Source organism: Phlebotomus papatasi, chromosome 2 (assembly GCF_024763615.1).
Source record: "Phlebotomus papatasi isolate M1 chromosome 2, Ppap_2.1, whole genome shotgun sequence".
In the NCBI taxonomy this organism is placed as follows: Eukaryota; Metazoa; Arthropoda; class Insecta; order Diptera; family Psychodidae; genus Phlebotomus; species Phlebotomus papatasi.
The window spans coordinates 43583204-43599699 of NC_077223.1; the positions used below are offsets into that span (position 1 = coordinate 43583204).

Here is a 16496-nt window from a genome sequence, read left to right on the forward strand (position 1 = left end):
TTTTGACCATTGACGTACAATTTTCTTTTTTGACGTTTATTTGGGTTGCAAAGGTTCTTGCTCTCCACTGCTCTAAATCATAGCCAAAGATGAAAAAAATCGCACAATGCATTTTCAAAGAATCTCCAAAAAGTATGGTTTTTTAGTAAAAGGGGTTGGGAGGGGGAAATAAAGGTCATGTTAAAGAACCCTTAGGATGACTTATGATGAATCTAACGAAGGTGTCAGATCGCTATCTCTAACTATTTAACATCTTGTGGCCAAACTTGGTTGGGGATAGCGAGAAGTTTATGTGAATGTGGCAAACACTTGTTGGAACACCCACTCCCTTTCACAAAATGTTTGCGGCAACCAAACTATCACACACGATTGTGCTTGACTTCAGATTAAATTGTCCTTTTTATCCTACATTGAAAAAATATTTTGTAAAATTGTTCGTAAATGTTTGTGAAATCCTATGGCAGACTTACGAAATGCTCGTGAATCATATAACCCACAAACAAGTTCGTAAAATTTTGTACTTTTTCCACTAACATTGTTCGTATAATGATCATTTGACGAACATTTTTTGTACTTTTACAAACATTTGTCAGTAAATGTTCATAAACACACACAAAAATATTCGTAAAATTTTGTCATTTGTTCGTATTTGTTCTTAAATTTTTGTTTGTTTGGCAAACATTTACGAACAAATACGAACAAATGACAAAATTTTCCGAACATTTTTTTGTGAGTTTACGAACATTTACGAACAAGTGTTTGTAAAAGTACAAAAAATGTTCGTCAAATGATCATTTCACGAACAATGTTTGTGAAAAAAGTACAAAATTTTACGAACTTGTTTGTGCGTTATACGATTCACAAGCATTTCGTAAGTCTGCCATAGGATTTCACAAACATTTACAAACAATTTTACAACACATTTTTTTCTGTGTAAGACTTTTCCATAACAGACAATTAACGGTCAAAACGAAGCAACTTCTTTGTTCTACTGGACCTAACATTCTTGAGTATCTGTGATATCATGTCCTTCGTGGAATACGTAAAGTTTAAGTTGGATTTTCAATATTTGTCGCGTGATTCTCTGCGGTATGTTTCTCTCATGGACTATCGGTTTATTAGTATTGTGCTGATTTCGTTTAATTCGTCTCGTTAACTTAAAAACGATGATTTGCGATGGCGTAGTTTCTAAGACCTTCAATGACCTGCAACGTAGAGCTTTTTAGCGTTGACAGAATCCCTGTATTGAGCTTTGGGTTTAGGAATATGAAGGGATCTTGCGATAGCAAATAATCCTTTTTGGCTGAACATTCTACAACCAAGGTATCATATTTGAGTTTCAATAAGGGTAAAGATATCTTTCACCATCATGCTTGAGATTTAGAGCGATCTGAAGTTGATTGCAGTTTCATTGACTTACACTGTATTGCTTTTAAGTTTTCAATTAAAATTGTCACAAAGTAAAGAAAAACAACAAACGGTTTGCAATGTTCAGGAATAATTTATCGGTATAATTCAATTTTGAATTATTTAAAACAAAATGAGCATTGATCCCAAAAGTTTTTAATTATACTTATTTGTAAAAATTTATAATTTCCCTTATACATAAATTAATCCAAATATAATAATTTTATTGCGATAGTAAAACCAACTAAGCGCATGCATTTCGAGTGAAATTCTAGTTTGAACGAGATATTTATCCAAAAAGTAGCAATAATTTTTTTTGGAGTAAAAGGATAATTATCAAAAATTAAAGAAGCAAAATTAAGAGAAAATGAGAAATTGTAAGAGATTTCTTCATATAAGTGAAGAAGAGAGATAAAAATTTCTGAACCGAAAATCTATTTAACAGTGTTTATTTGTTCGTTGACATGAACTTTGAGTCCAATTTTAATTAATGAGCGAAACACCAACTTCTCTCTTACTCTGCTATGGTTTTTTTTTATTACTGTGTTGTGATGCTCAAACATCAACTATTGTAATGCTCTAATGAAAATGTTTCCGGTGTAACAAATAAATTAACATTACTGGTGCAAATGTATGAAAATTGTTGAGAAAGAAATGGGATTGCAGATAGAGAGAGATAGTGAGATAGGGAGATTAATTAAAAAATATATATTATAAATTTTACTACTGATTCCCAGTTACTGTATAACCGCAGTATTTTACATATGAGTTATTTAAAATTGCGTAATTATAAATTTAACAAATTATACTAACAAGTTGAAATGGCCTCACTTTGGGTTGATGGGAGTATTTGGTATATTTATGGATTTTTTTTCCGTTCAAGTTCATTGATGTGCAAGAAATATTAACGCAATGATTAAAACCAGGACAAACAGATTGACATATAAAATATCCATTGTCGCATAAAAACCGTTACACCTTTTTTTTAAAGTTATATGCTACCATTGAATTTTGCAAATACAATCCAAATTTTGTTTACATGACCTTACTAAATGCGGTTACAAAGGAATTGGAAAAAAATGGCAATAATTAATATATTTGTTTATTGAGAATTTTGAGCCCTATGCATGGAAAAAGTCTGAGTTTTGCCATAAGGGATATTTCGTTAAAATTTTAAACATAGGGTAAGTGTACCAAATTTGAAAATCTGAAAATGAATGAACCAAAATGAAATCTTAGCAAATCAGTTGAAAAATGAACCCTCTAAAGTAGCTGAACTTGTTAGGCTAAGTCAGGAAATATTCGTCTGGGGTATGTCCAGATCATATACGAAAATCATTGAACGATTTGGGTCAATTTTGAACAAAAAAAAAAAACAAAAGAACATTGCTTTAAAGGGGTTAGAGGACGAATTAAGAAAGAAAGAAATACACACTTATGGAAGGAGGGTCTCCGAAGACGAGAAATCGATATATTTCAGTTTGACGTTTGACCTCTAGCTCGGGAACAAACTTAAGGTCAACTAAAAAGATAATTTCCTAAAAAGAAAAATGATTCAATTAAAGCATTACCGATGAAGACCTTTGCATCTGGGATCGAAATTTCAAGACATTTCCAAAAAATCCAGACTTAACCAAATCAAATCGGTCTAAAATGACCTTTGACGTTCAATAATTCAAATCAATCATACGTATGTATGGACGAAATGTGCGTCTAGGCGGTCTAGGCTATCTCTAAAACTTATTCAAAGATAAAAGAAATCTATGAGAAGACAAAAAAGAAACGTCTGGAGATAAGGTTTTTTGGAGGATCACCGAAAACCGGAAGTTGATATATTTTACCGTTAAAAAAAGTCTAGAGCGTGAAAATTTGAAAAAAAACGGATTATATTACTGCATTCTGTTTGAGTTTGAGCAGTGAAAAATTTGACGAAGAAATTCTCATTAGGATTCGGTAGAATCCAATTTAAATACAAAGGATTTTAAGATCGAAATTATTCGTTATTGCTTCATTGGTTGTGGTTAAATTCCTGAAAATGCTTTACTTACTAGAGGGAGGTGGGGCTATATTGATGTCTGATGTCAAATTCTTCAACGTAAGTCACAACTGATTACTGTCTATTTCGTTTGTCGATGGTCTGGTTAATCGGAAACTTAGCCATAGCCAAAATCGGGTCCCGGTCAAAATCCCGAAAGCCAAAATCCCGAATTTTTAAAAGTGTCAGCTACTCCCACGCGATTGCACCCGCGGTTTCTGGAGGCAAAGGGAAATCTTCTGTGTCTTAGGAAATTATTCTAAACATTTTCCCCCATATAATATTATCCTTTTCAGGATTTTGGCTTTCGGAATTTTGGCCTTTTCGGGATTGTGGCTGCCACCGCCAAAATCAATTATATCATACAGCACTCCATTGTTCATTAATCGGAAACTCTTCCTCTTCTTTTAAGCAATTAGGCAAAATTATCTTTATAATATATATAAACCAGTAGCCAGTCAAAAACATGGTTACCCTTGTGAATTACCTCTCTGATGTTTTCACCTATTTTTAAATGAAGCTAGTCGTTACAATATTTATTTTATTTAGATACATAATATTGTTTTGTCTCTTCAAATTAAATCATGTTAAAACCCAATTTCCTTTAGAAAATGCGAGAAAAATTGTATAACAATGTAGCCCCACAGCTCAAAGTAGCCCCATCTACCCCTAGCACATTTTCTAATTTCACAAATTCATTATGGAAATGTAATGCAAAATTTTGAAATATATCAAAATTATCTTTGGGAAATACTTGTCATTAGGTTCATTTTATTTCTGTAAATAATGGCTCAAAATTATTAAATTCCTTTTTCTTATAGGCAGAAACGTCAGAATTTTTTTTAAAAAAAGGCAATTTTTGACGAAAAATGCTTCTAGTGTCTAGGGTACCTAGACACCATAATACAATAAATTGAACTGAATTTCGAGCTTGCAAACTCAATTTCAGTAAAAGTTTTTTGAAATATTATTGCTAGAAAGTGTTAAACGAATTACTTAGTGAATATTATGACTATTATGAGCATCGTTACTTTGACTTTCTTCACAATAAAAAGTAAAGATTGATGATATGCTAATTTCTTTACAATAAAGTAAAGATTAATAGTAACAACAAAAATACATCGAAAGTCAAAAGGCAAATTATTTGATCTAACCTGATAGAATTATTAAGAAGTCAAATTGTCTTGGTTTTTAAAATCAACCTTCGAATGTTTTAAACTCCGGATTTGAGCATTACGCTAATGTGTTTCACACCTTAATTATGTGAAATTAAAATATTTTATCTCTAAAAGGAATTACAGCTCGATGCAATTTTTTAGAACAAGATTTGCGATGCAACCTTGAATCGTGAATATGAATTTCGAGACAAAACCGTTTCACATATTGGACACAATCGTCAAACTTCGTCTGAGATTCTCTGTTTTTGTATGCTTTTCGACTTCAAAAATTTAAAAATGTGTCTCTAGGGTCTCTAGGCAATATTTTCAGGGAACCTGTGGAACCCTCACATTTTTTTAACGAACTCACGGAGAATTAAGAGAACTCGCTGGGAATCCGGGAAAACCCATGGTGAATTTGGGAAGCCATACAATTTTTCGAGGAAATCACGCAGAACCTGGGGAGCCCATATGTTTTTTTTTTAAAAGAAATCTGCACAGTAAAAAATTGTGTGAGAAATAAAGTTGTGTATTTGAAAAGTTGTGTAAATTCACAAGCAATATGGTTGTAAATTGTAAAATTACTATCATAGTGGTGGTACGATACTAACATAATGCTAGTAAAATTATGTATTGTGTAAGGAAATTTGTGTATTGGAAAATTTGTGTGAGAACTGTCAAAATTCCATTGTTTACTATTGCAATTTTTCTAAGATTTCAGATAGATTTTGCATTTTTAACTGCCTAATTGTCTTCTGGAATCATTCATTGGATTCTTAAAATGTGCCTCAGTCGTGAAAAATTAGGAATAATTATGTAATAACAGAAAACAGAGGAAGCATCATGTAAATTAGAAAAATTGACGATGCAACTCTTGGCCATTTGCTGAAGAGAAGTAAGCAAGTCGGTAGCGCAGGCAGAAAACACGAGACCATCAACGCAAAGATTATGGGTTCAAGTCTCAGACTCTCTCTTATTTTTTTTCCTTTTTTTATTCTTTTTTTCTTTTTTTTCTTAGTTTAATACCGAGACATATCACAGATAATACAAATAAACCGAACAAAATTGCTCTACAATCAAAATTATAGACAGGAAGCCATTTTGTAAAATTGAAAATACACAACTTTGCCAATACACAACATTTCCAATACACAAAATTTACAACCATAGCGCTCGTGCAAAAATTACCAATCGTAGTGGTTGTAAATTTTTTTACTGTGTGGGAAACTCGTACATTTTTTTTTCGGAGAACGCACGGGAAATTCGAAGAACAGATACACGTTTTCAGGGAATTTACAGGGAATTCACTGAGAATCTGGGGAATTTGGGATTCATACATGGAATTTCAGGGAACCCTTGCATTTTTTTTTAGCGAACCTTGGGAAAACACAGTTTTCATCGAACTCATGGGGTATCCACGGGGAACAGATAGAACCCATATTTTTTTCAGGTATCCCGGGGAACTCATACAATTTTTACAGGGAGATCACGGGAAACCTGCGGAACTAACTGGGAATCCGGGAAACCCACAGTGAAACTGGGAACCTGTTGATCACTATTTTTTCACAAAACCCGCGGAGAACCTAGGGAACTCAGTGGGAACCTGGAGATCACTATTATTTTCAGGGAATCCGGGGATTTTTTTTAGAGAACCCGCGGGGAAGTTTTAGGGGAGCCAAGTATGTGAGGCACACTGATTGCTTATAAATAAGATTAACTTTTATTTGTTATGACCAGTGCACAATGACTTTTGTTTGTAAACATATTTTCAAAATTTCCCATTAGAATGAGCGAGATGACTAGATCTAAATCTCGCTCACTCTCATTGAAATGTCAAAGACATGTTTACTAAACAAAAGTTATTGTTCGTTGAGTATTATTCGTGTTCTGTATTTGACTTTGAGAAAACTTTAATTTTATTTAAATCATTTAAATTAAATACATTGGCAATCATCATTTGTAGGGAGAATTGGGTACCTTTGAATTCGAATAGTTTTTAAATAGAGATTTTTTAATTTTTTAAATGGAACTGGACCTTACTATGATATAATTAATTAAGCTCCACAAACAAATTATGGAGCTAAATTGAATTGTGATAAATCTCAATTCCATTTAAAGGTAAGAGATGAAGGGAAGTGGGACACCTTTGAAGTGGGCAGCTGTGAAATTGGGTTTTTTTTCTCCCATTTTTAAAGGGAATTGAGCCTCATCAAAATGAAATATAGCCTCGCAATTGGTCTGTTGAGCTAATTTATATCATGACAAGGCTCAATTCCATTTAAAAATAGGGGAAAAAGCCCAATTTCGAGGCTGCCCCACTTCTAAGTTATCCCACTTCAAAGGTGTCCCACTTCCACCTAGCCCACCTAGCACATATTTTCAATTATTTACTCAAAATAAATTTTTCATCTTAAATATTTTTCGCTTTCTTTTTTTTTTACTGGAAAAAATATTGTCAGAACCGTCAGAACTATAAGTGACAATTGTTCAATATCTGCACGAACAATATTGTTCAAATTAACTCACCACGTGGAGCTTAATCTTGCATAATTGCATACAAAATTTTTATAATATTAAAATTTGACGTTTTATCTAAAAGGGTATGAATATAAAATTGCATCGCGCTCTTAGTTTTTTCTAATTGATAATATTTCTTGCACAATTCAGTGTTATTCAAAAATTCTTTGAAAAAAAAATTAACATCAGTAGGTTTGATCTCCTTTCCAATTCAATAAAAAAGTATCTTTTGGGAAGAAAAAAATTTTAAATAGGGTTTTAGAATGAAAACGTACTAGGATTGGTTTATCGACATGCAAATCTCACAAATGCCTCTAACCTTGTTGCAAATACTGACCCAAAAAATTTATATTAAATTGAGCTGATATATAGTTAATCCTCTGTGTAAAATTTATTTCAATTTTATGGAGAATTTTCAAAAAAATAATCCCTCTATTTTTTGCTGTATTATATAACATAGAGAATTTTTATATAAAACAACTAACATGGAGTTCTAGTGTAAGAATAATAAGACCTTCTAATTGAATTGTAATACCATTAATAGTAGTGTTATATTTACTCTCTTAGATCAATTTAATTTTAGAGAGAAATAGATCAAGTAATTACTTTAACCAGAAATTAGATGACAGATTTTTTTTTAGAAAATTTTGTGAGATAAAGAAGTGTTTCTTTTTAACCGTAGTTTAATTTTTATAGATTTAACTATTTTACGAGTTGTTTAATCGAGAAATTTTGTTTTATTATACATTATCGTCTAGTTTGATATGCGATAACGACCTACATAATTTTATTTATTTTTTAATTGTTTCTTTTTATTTTTCTTAACATCCAAGTTGATATTGGAAGACTCGATTAAATTTAAAAAAAAAAACTATATAGAAGTGATTTTGTAACTATTATAAATATTTCTATAAAGTGTGCCGGCCATATAATTAAACTATATTTATCCTTTTTCCAATTCTTAGCGTAGATTTAATTACATGGACTTTTTAGATAGAACCATTTTACAGTATATTTATAAAATAAATACATACATTTTTTATACAAAATTTAGGGACAATTTTAAATTTCTATTACTAACTTATTTTCTGAATTGGAGTTTTTTTTCTTCAATTTTAATTTTCAATAACAGTAACTCAATGATTTTTCCTCAGTTTTTTTTTAGAAATTACAATTTATTTCTTTTTTTTTCATTACTTTTATTTTTAGTAATTTTGAAGAGCTTTTTTTTTTAATATTGCTTTCTTCTTTTTTCACGGTAATGTTTTGACGCACGCCTTCCAATTGTGGACGATATAACGATAAAAAAAATCAGCAACAAGAGCAAGACCCAACAAACTTGTATATTGCTAATCTACCACCAACTTACAAAGAGACAGACTTGGAAAATTTACTGTCAAAATATGGACAAGTAGTATCTACGAGAATTCTTCGTGATCAACAGGGCCAGTCCAAAGGTAAAGTTTCCATTTTTGTTTTTGGTGAAAAAAGGAAATTTTTAAAATCTAAAATAAAATTTTCTTTTACGAATGATTCTTCAGGTGTAGGCTTTGCACGAATGGACTCACGCGAAAAGTGTGAATCGATTATACAAATTTTCAACGGTACACAACTTCAAGGTGCCAAAGATCCGCTTCTTGTTAAATTTGCCGATGGTGGCTCAAAGAAGAAGAATGCATACAAAAGTCCCGATCCAAATGCACGTACATGGAGGGATGTTACTGAGGTAATATATATATTTTTTTATTTTTTTTTCATAATCTCTGGGAAAAGGGAAAAACATTGGCAGTATTTTAGTAAAAATGGTCAGTAAAAAGAAAATGTGTTAAGCAAAAAATTACATTGATCAGTAAAATGATAGGTTTGGTCAGTAATTATTAGATTGGTCAGTAATACTGTAATTTTGATCACTCAAAACTTCAATTTGATCACTATAAAAATTTTATTTGTTAAGTGAAATGGTTTAATTTGGTAAGTAAAATAGCAAATTAGGTCAGCAATGGCTCTAGCACACCTTTGAAGTCAAGAAAATTTCATGAAATCAAAATTCACATACTTGTTCATGCGCTTTGCATATCTCTGTCTCATTCTTTCGCACACCAAATTCGATTGAGCTAAATTGAATTTGTTGTGATGTTTAAAGGAAGAAGAAGAGTGTGAAAAAGTGAGATGGACATATGCAAAGTATGTGAGAAAGGGATTCGAATTTCGATTTAATGAAATTTTCCTGGACTAAAAGATGAGCCGGAGTCATAAAAATTCGATTTCGATTGGTAAAAAATAAAAAATAAATTTTGGTCAGTCAAAAAAATCTATTTTTGACAGTAATGGCTCCGGCACACCTTTTAGATCAAGAAAATTTCATGAAGTCGAATTTCAGATCCCTTTCTCACATGTTTTGCATATGTCTATCGCATTCTCTCGCACTCTTCTTCTTCTTCTTCTCTCAGACATCACTCCAAATTCAATTTAGCTCAATCGAATTTGGTATGCGAAAGAATGAGATAGTCATATGCAAAACATGTGAGAAAGAAAGGGTTTCGAATATCGACTTCATGAAATTTTCCTGATTTAAAAGGTGTGCCGGAGCCATAAATATAACAGTTTTAATTTTTTAAAAAATCGAGTTAATTCGAGAGTAAAACGAATTTTAATCAGCTAAAAATTAATTTTGGTCACTTCAATATACAATTCAGATCAGGAAAATTTCATAAAATCAAAATTCACATTCCTTTCTTTTTCAAACGCTTTACATCCCACTCGTTGGTACTCAAATTGAACAAAATTAAATTTGTTTGTTCAAAAGAAGGAGAAGAGTGCGAAGGAGTGGAATAGACATGTGCAAAATATTTGTGAAAGAAAGGGATTTAAATTTTAATTTCATGAAATTTTCCTGATTAAAAAAAGTTACACCGAACAGCGGAGCCGTTCAGATCAAAAGATTGGGATAGACTTATATGCAAATCTTTTGAGAGAAAAAGGGACGCAAATTTTGTTTTCATAAAATTTTATCGATCCTCAAGATGTGCCGAAGGCATTACATAATAAAGTGATAAACTAACCAAATTTGAGTTGTATGACCAAACATGGATTTTCGACTAATCAAAATTGATATTTTGACAGAGAAAAATTTATTTTTGTACTGGCCAAAATCGTTTATTTACTCGTGAAATTTGATTTAGGTTTGACTCCGGTACACCTTTTAGATCGATAAAATTTCATGAAGTCGAATTTTAAATCCCTTCCATTTCTTAAACGTTTCGCATATGTTTATTACATTCTTTTTCACTCTTCTTCTTCTCTTGAACGTCACAACAAATTTAATTTAGTTTTGATCTCATTTTGAGTGACAAAGGAATGTGAATTTTGATTTTATAAAATTTTCTTGATCTATAAATTGTGCAGCAGGTATTTACTGCCTATTATATTTCTATATGGCTCATTTTGATTTAATAACTGATCAGCTTGATTTTTTGCTGATAAAATTTGAATTTCCCTAAGGACGGTTTTTTACCAAAATACTGCTCATGGTACTCCAACGGAAGAAAACAACATGAGAAAGTTTACATAATTGGCAAATATCCATCTAGAAAGAATCTGTGACAAAATTTGATATTCAAATGATTTCCAAGGAATATTCTGTTTAATTTATAATTTCTAATTACAAAGTATAAATAGTTAAGAAGCGCTGATTCTTGGAAACCTATGAGATATTCTTAGAAAGAATAATTTTATTGTTAGTCTAGCGAAAAGTACTCTGTCGTTGGAAATCCTTATCGTATTTCGAGTAAATTCATTACATTTCTTTTAACGAGAAGTATTTAATGAAGATTTTATTAAAATGGTTATCATAAACCTACACTGAGAGAAATCCAAACAAGTTAAAATAACATTCTAGAAAAGTTAAATTCACCCTGCAGTATTGATCCGAAATCTGTGTAAATATTATGCTTTTTAGGTGTTTTAGGGGTTAAAGTTACCCTTTTTCATGTTAATTTTACCCTTAAAAAGGTGTAAAATTAACATTAAAAAATGTTGATATATTTTTACACCTAAAAAGTGTTAAAGTTATGAAGAGAAAAAGTTAATCGCATCCTCTTTTTTTCTCAGTGTACGAACGATTAAAAAATTTTACGTGTGAAAAATATCTTGAGATTTCAATTAATTCAAAAGAAAATTTGCAGTAAATGCGTGAATTCGGGCACAAAATTTGTTAGTCAACTTGCTTCTCTCCCTTGAAATCCAGATCACTTTTTTTCTCCTTTTGATGCTTGATTTATTGCTAAAACACAGAGAATTTACTCGTCCAGTCAACGTGCTTTTCAAGAGGCCTACAACATGTTTGCCGTTCAGCCTCAGCCTTGCTTGCACCAGGAAGTTCGTGACACCTATACCCCCTATAAGGTTAGATTGAAAGGTCTTAAAAGAAGGGACTAGATTAGCTGATAAGGCTAGCGTTTAGTACAAAAAAATTTAACCCAAAAAATAAATTGTTAATTTTTTCTATTGTTCATCAAATACCTCCAATTTACATAAAATGCTTCAAAACTCATTTTATTACTCGATTTTTTTTTTAAATCCCGCTCTTCAATTTAAGCTTAGTTCAAAGGCTTTAGTACAGTTATTGGAAAGCAAATGGTCCATTATTGAAAAAAAGGCATGCATTCCGGCCCAATCTTTTTTTTTTACTTTGCTAGTGTGTTCTTATTGTTCTACCTCTAGAAAGAAGAGAGTAATGTGATCAGTCGATTTTGAGACACTTACGAATCTCAATTAACACCTTAGTAGTCCTATTAGTCATTATTTTAGCAAAGTTTTGCGAATTTGTTAAATTTTTCCAAAGTAGAGACTAAACGGTGTGAGATTTGCACTCCGAAACTTCAACGACCCCCCTACTTTTTTAATAAAAACAATGCAGTTGATCCATAGTGATTACCATTTGACTCAGCATAATTCAAAATGGCGATTTTTGCTGTCTGTGGCGTTTATGGACGAAATTTCCGCCTAGGTTACCTCCAAAACATATCTTTAAAAAAAAACGAAATCCGAAGACTCAGGGTCAAAAAAAAATCAGAAAAACATTTTTTAAACATTTTTTTCGCAAGAAATACAGGTTTCTCCTCGAGAATACTCAGCTCGAAAAATTTGACGGTAAAAAATCAGCCTAAAGTACCATACACTGAGGATTTAGGATCAAGGATTAGCATTTTTTTCGTAAATTTCTATTAAATGTGCACAATTTTATTGCTGAAAGACTTCTTAAGTGCAATATCAATGAATTTTTCACTCTGATTTTCCCATTACTCCAATCTTCATCCATTTTATGCCCTAGAGACACACTTATGACTTAAGCCGAGAGATGGCTTAACCTAATTATAAGCAAAATAAGGATTTGACTAAATTTACATCAGTTTCCCACTCACTAAGCCGTTTTTCGGCTCAAGCCGAAAAATGGATTAGTCAGAATCTACTAGAAATGTCACCCGATCATTATTTTGATTATAATTACGTTAAGCCGACTCTTGGCTTAAATCTTAGGTGTGCCTAGGGCATTAAGATTTTGCGACATTACGTACCATTATTCTCCATGTTTTTTCGTCCAATTGACATTTCGAAAAGTACCCAAAAACACCCAAAGTGAAGTTTTATATTTTTGCCACTGGCGCTGATATCGCTAATTCTCGTAAATTTCAGATGACCATAAATGACCGTAAATAGATAACCGTAAATAGATAGATGACCATAGATGACCGTAAATTTCAGATTTCAGATGAAAGACCTCATGAATTTAGAAGATCAGCCTGATCCTTCAAATTTTGGGCTGATCCCTGAGTGTATTGACACCAATCCTCCTTTTTCGGATTGATCCCTAAGCCGATCCCTGTGTCTATTTTGGGCTTTACGGGACGTAAATCGATATTTTCAAAAACCAAACAGATACCGGTACTTTACCGATTTATTACGGATTGAAACTGATGCAATCGGAATTAGAATTTCAAGGCCTTTCAAATAAATCCAAATTTGATCAAATCTGTTGTAAAATAGGCCCCCGAGAGTGGTTGAACTTTAATCTTGAATAAATCAAGATGGTGATTTTTCCGGTCATAGGTGTCTATTTCGGTGTAATGATATGTAGCAGATAAAGACCGAAAAATTACACCTCAATCTAGAGAGGTCTATTTTTCCGCTCTTTAGGGTAAGTGTGTCAAATTCCGACCAGCTTGCAATTCCGGCCACCTTTTCTGTTCCTCGAATTTTCATGAATTTTTAGTTTTTATATACACCAGAGATTATACAAAGCAAAAGAATAGCAGAAAATGTAGCTTCGACAAACGAGATGACGCGAAAAAGATATTGGAAAAATTTACGAAAAGTAAGGAACTATGAGAATGAATAAGGTGGCCGAAATAGGGCATCAAAGCTATGTCTACATTTTTATACATTTTAAAATGTATTAAGAATGATTTTAGAGTAAATAAAGACGATAGACTGTCTACAATGTTCCAAGCAACATGCCTTAAGAAGAAGGAATAAAAAAATCAATTTGTATTAAAAATATTACATTTCAAACTTGAGACTTTGCCGCTTGTGTGCAAATATGCCAAAATTTGGCATACTTACCCTATGTGTCTAAAAAATTTATCTTTTAGAAATTTTCTGAGTTTTTTCAAGGATTTTTTTTTAATTTTTTTGGGTCATATTTCGAGTTTTGCAAATAACAAATCTCAAAATATTCCTTTGAATTTTTAGAAAAAAAAATTAAAATTTGTACTTATATTTAAAATTTCCATTATGAATTAGGCTTTTAGTAATAATGGCATTGTTACTAACCTAAAGGAGGTTTTTGAAAATATCTTGAAACACCTTGACTGGAATATTCTCTGTGATATTATGATAAAACCTAGTCGTTTTTTAAATTTATCTCAACGTTTTAGCTGCTTGAATTTAAAGGAAATACATTTATTGGAAGCAAGAAATTGTAATACTAAATCCATAGTGTCTTTTTTCTTGAATTTTGCTTGAGGTTGATCCTACGCTAACTTCATGGAAGTTTAAGAAAGACTGAAAGGAGAGTAAAATGATTTAAAATTAATTTTTGACTATTTCTGTGATCTTTTGCAGGGAATTCCAGTGGCTTACGATCCAGCTCTGCCTCAGAATGGTGTTAGTGTAAATGTTGGAACGACTATTGGGGTGCCGTATACGCGCTTTGGGACACCCCAGGTGGGTGGATATGCCCTACCCGGCTCCCAATGGGTTCCAAGCTACATGATGGCCCAACCAATGGCACCGGTGGATGATCAAGTAAGGACATTGTATTTTTTTTTTAAATCCTTTTTGTTTTATTTGATATCTACACCATTTTTTTTTCATTATACAAAAGTATATTTTTACCCTTTACAAAGTTAATTACAAAATTGTCGAAAAAAAGAAAAAAAGAAAAAACAAAAGATAAAGAAAAAAGAACAACATTTCTTCTAAGTGCCACAGATGACTTTCCTATTTTGAGATAATTCTAAAAAGAAAAAAAAAACAGAAAAGACATAAATTAGAGTAACTTTAACTAAATTTTATTAATTGTTACCGAGCAGTTTTTTCAATTCAATGTTGGTGATGCCTATTCTGTCACTGACGGGGATGTAGTCAACTGACAGTGAAACGTTCCAAATAAAACAAATGGGATGGTCAGCCCTGTCTATCAAGTAGGAATGCGTTGCGTTCGTATGTCTACTTCGAAGTTTCGTTAAAATACAGCTATTTTTGCGATTCATGCCAGGAAATATTAATTTGTATGGGTCTTCAAAGATTCATCTTAATTTATTGGCCATATCATCGTCCTTCCAGTCCTTGCGTCTATTTTGCTTTAAAATACTCACTTTGGAAGGATATGTACTCTTTTTGAATCATTTTTAAAAGGCTGTTTTTTGTTTAAAAAAGAAGGGTGTCTTCATTGGATTTGAACATGCAGCAAAGGCGAACTGAAAACCTTTCATAAAGTCTTTAAATAAAAAAATAAGGCATTTAGAGGTATCGGAGCAAGATGTCTTCTATGGCAAAAATGTAGTCCTAAGTGGAGTCTATTATGTGCTGAAGAGAGTACATTAGTATTTAGTTTAGTTTAGTTTATATGATTTTTCAAAAGTTGCTTTTTTAGGTCATTTTTCAGAAATTTTAGTTTGATTTTGTTTTTCCGCCCCCAAAGGATTTTTTGAAAAAATATCACATAATTTTTAAGTTGAAGCACAACTAATTAGCTTTCCAACGGATGTCCATTTATTAAGTTCTGTACACTAGAACCGGAGGAATAATTGATAATATGAGACAAAACAGCAAAAACAAAAAAAAATTAATTAAAGAAAATTGTGACGTGTAGGAGAAAAACCAAGAGCAGATTCTTGATCGGGGGACTCGATTCTACTAAACGTACTATGTGAGATCTAGGGGAGACTGGGGCACATGTAACCATTTTCGATACATGCGAATTTGAGGTGATTTTCCAAGGACACCGTGATTTTTTGGAAAATATTTCTTAGCTCATGTTTTACCCTTGGGTATAGGCAATTCGTCGAGGGTAATGCGGATGCTGGAAAACAATTGAGTTTTTCATAAAAATAAAATTTGTGTCCCTGTGCATTTTTCTCTTTTCACAAAATACCTGGGGTAGAAGTAAACACTTCCTGGGGAGGATGTAAACACTCTTTTTTCCACCCTTGAAATTAACTTTGCACCACTTTCGATTATTCTAATTACTTAAGAGATATATAAAGACTGTATATTTTTCAAAAAATCACGACACTTTTTACAAAGAATAATTAAAATAGCAAAAAAACTAAAAGCATGCATATCAAAGACATTTTTCAATGGATTTTCCCCATATTTTGACATCATGTGACTTTTTATTGAACACAGCGCCACCAATTTTTTTCGTAATCTATGAATTATAGATATTTCGCATGAAGGTCAATTTCCCGCTCTTTTACCTACTCGTTTTGTGAAATTGAAATTGCCTGGTTACATCTACCCCAAATGCTGTTTTCTGACCAATTATTAATTCTTTTGAAATAATGAGAATCTCAATTTCTCTAGTAAATCCATAAATATAATCCTAAAAGATGTAGGAAAGAACTGGTATTGCTACATTTCGATTATTTTACACAGTTTTTAATTTCCAGGTGGAAATCCAAATGACCAAAATAATTGAAATATCAACATTTTCAGGAAAATGATTTTTATTTTTAAAGTATATTAGGATTTTATTGACCAATTTATCTGTGGATATACATCCCCATGGTATCTATGAATGCTTATGGGTTTTATCCTCTGGAGTCTTAAAATTAATGATAAAAATCACAGTGTTTACAACTACCCCAGATTACTAC

The 16496-nt window shown here is 31.8% G+C and overlaps 1 protein-coding gene across 19 annotated transcripts in view; it reads left to right on the top strand.

Moving 5' to 3' along the window:
* LOC129801201 (protein alan shepard) overlaps positions 1 to 16496 on the top strand; it is a 110126-nt gene that overhangs the window by 70309 nt on the left and 23321 nt on the right. For 11 of the 19 annotated variants that reach the window (XM_055846010.1, XM_055846012.1, XM_055846008.1 and 8 more), the window contains 4 exons: positions 8432 to 8573; positions 8658 to 8842; positions 11410 to 11520; positions 14239 to 14421. In XM_055846010.1, the coding sequence (XP_055701985.1) occupies positions 8432 to 8573; positions 8658 to 8842; positions 11410 to 11520; positions 14239 to 14421 (621 nt within the window). The remainder of the gene's footprint in view (positions 1 to 8431; positions 8574 to 8657; positions 8843 to 11409; positions 11521 to 14238; positions 14422 to 16496) is intronic. The other 8 variants (XM_055846018.1, XM_055846020.1, XM_055846014.1 and 5 more) reach the window with 1 other exon arrangement.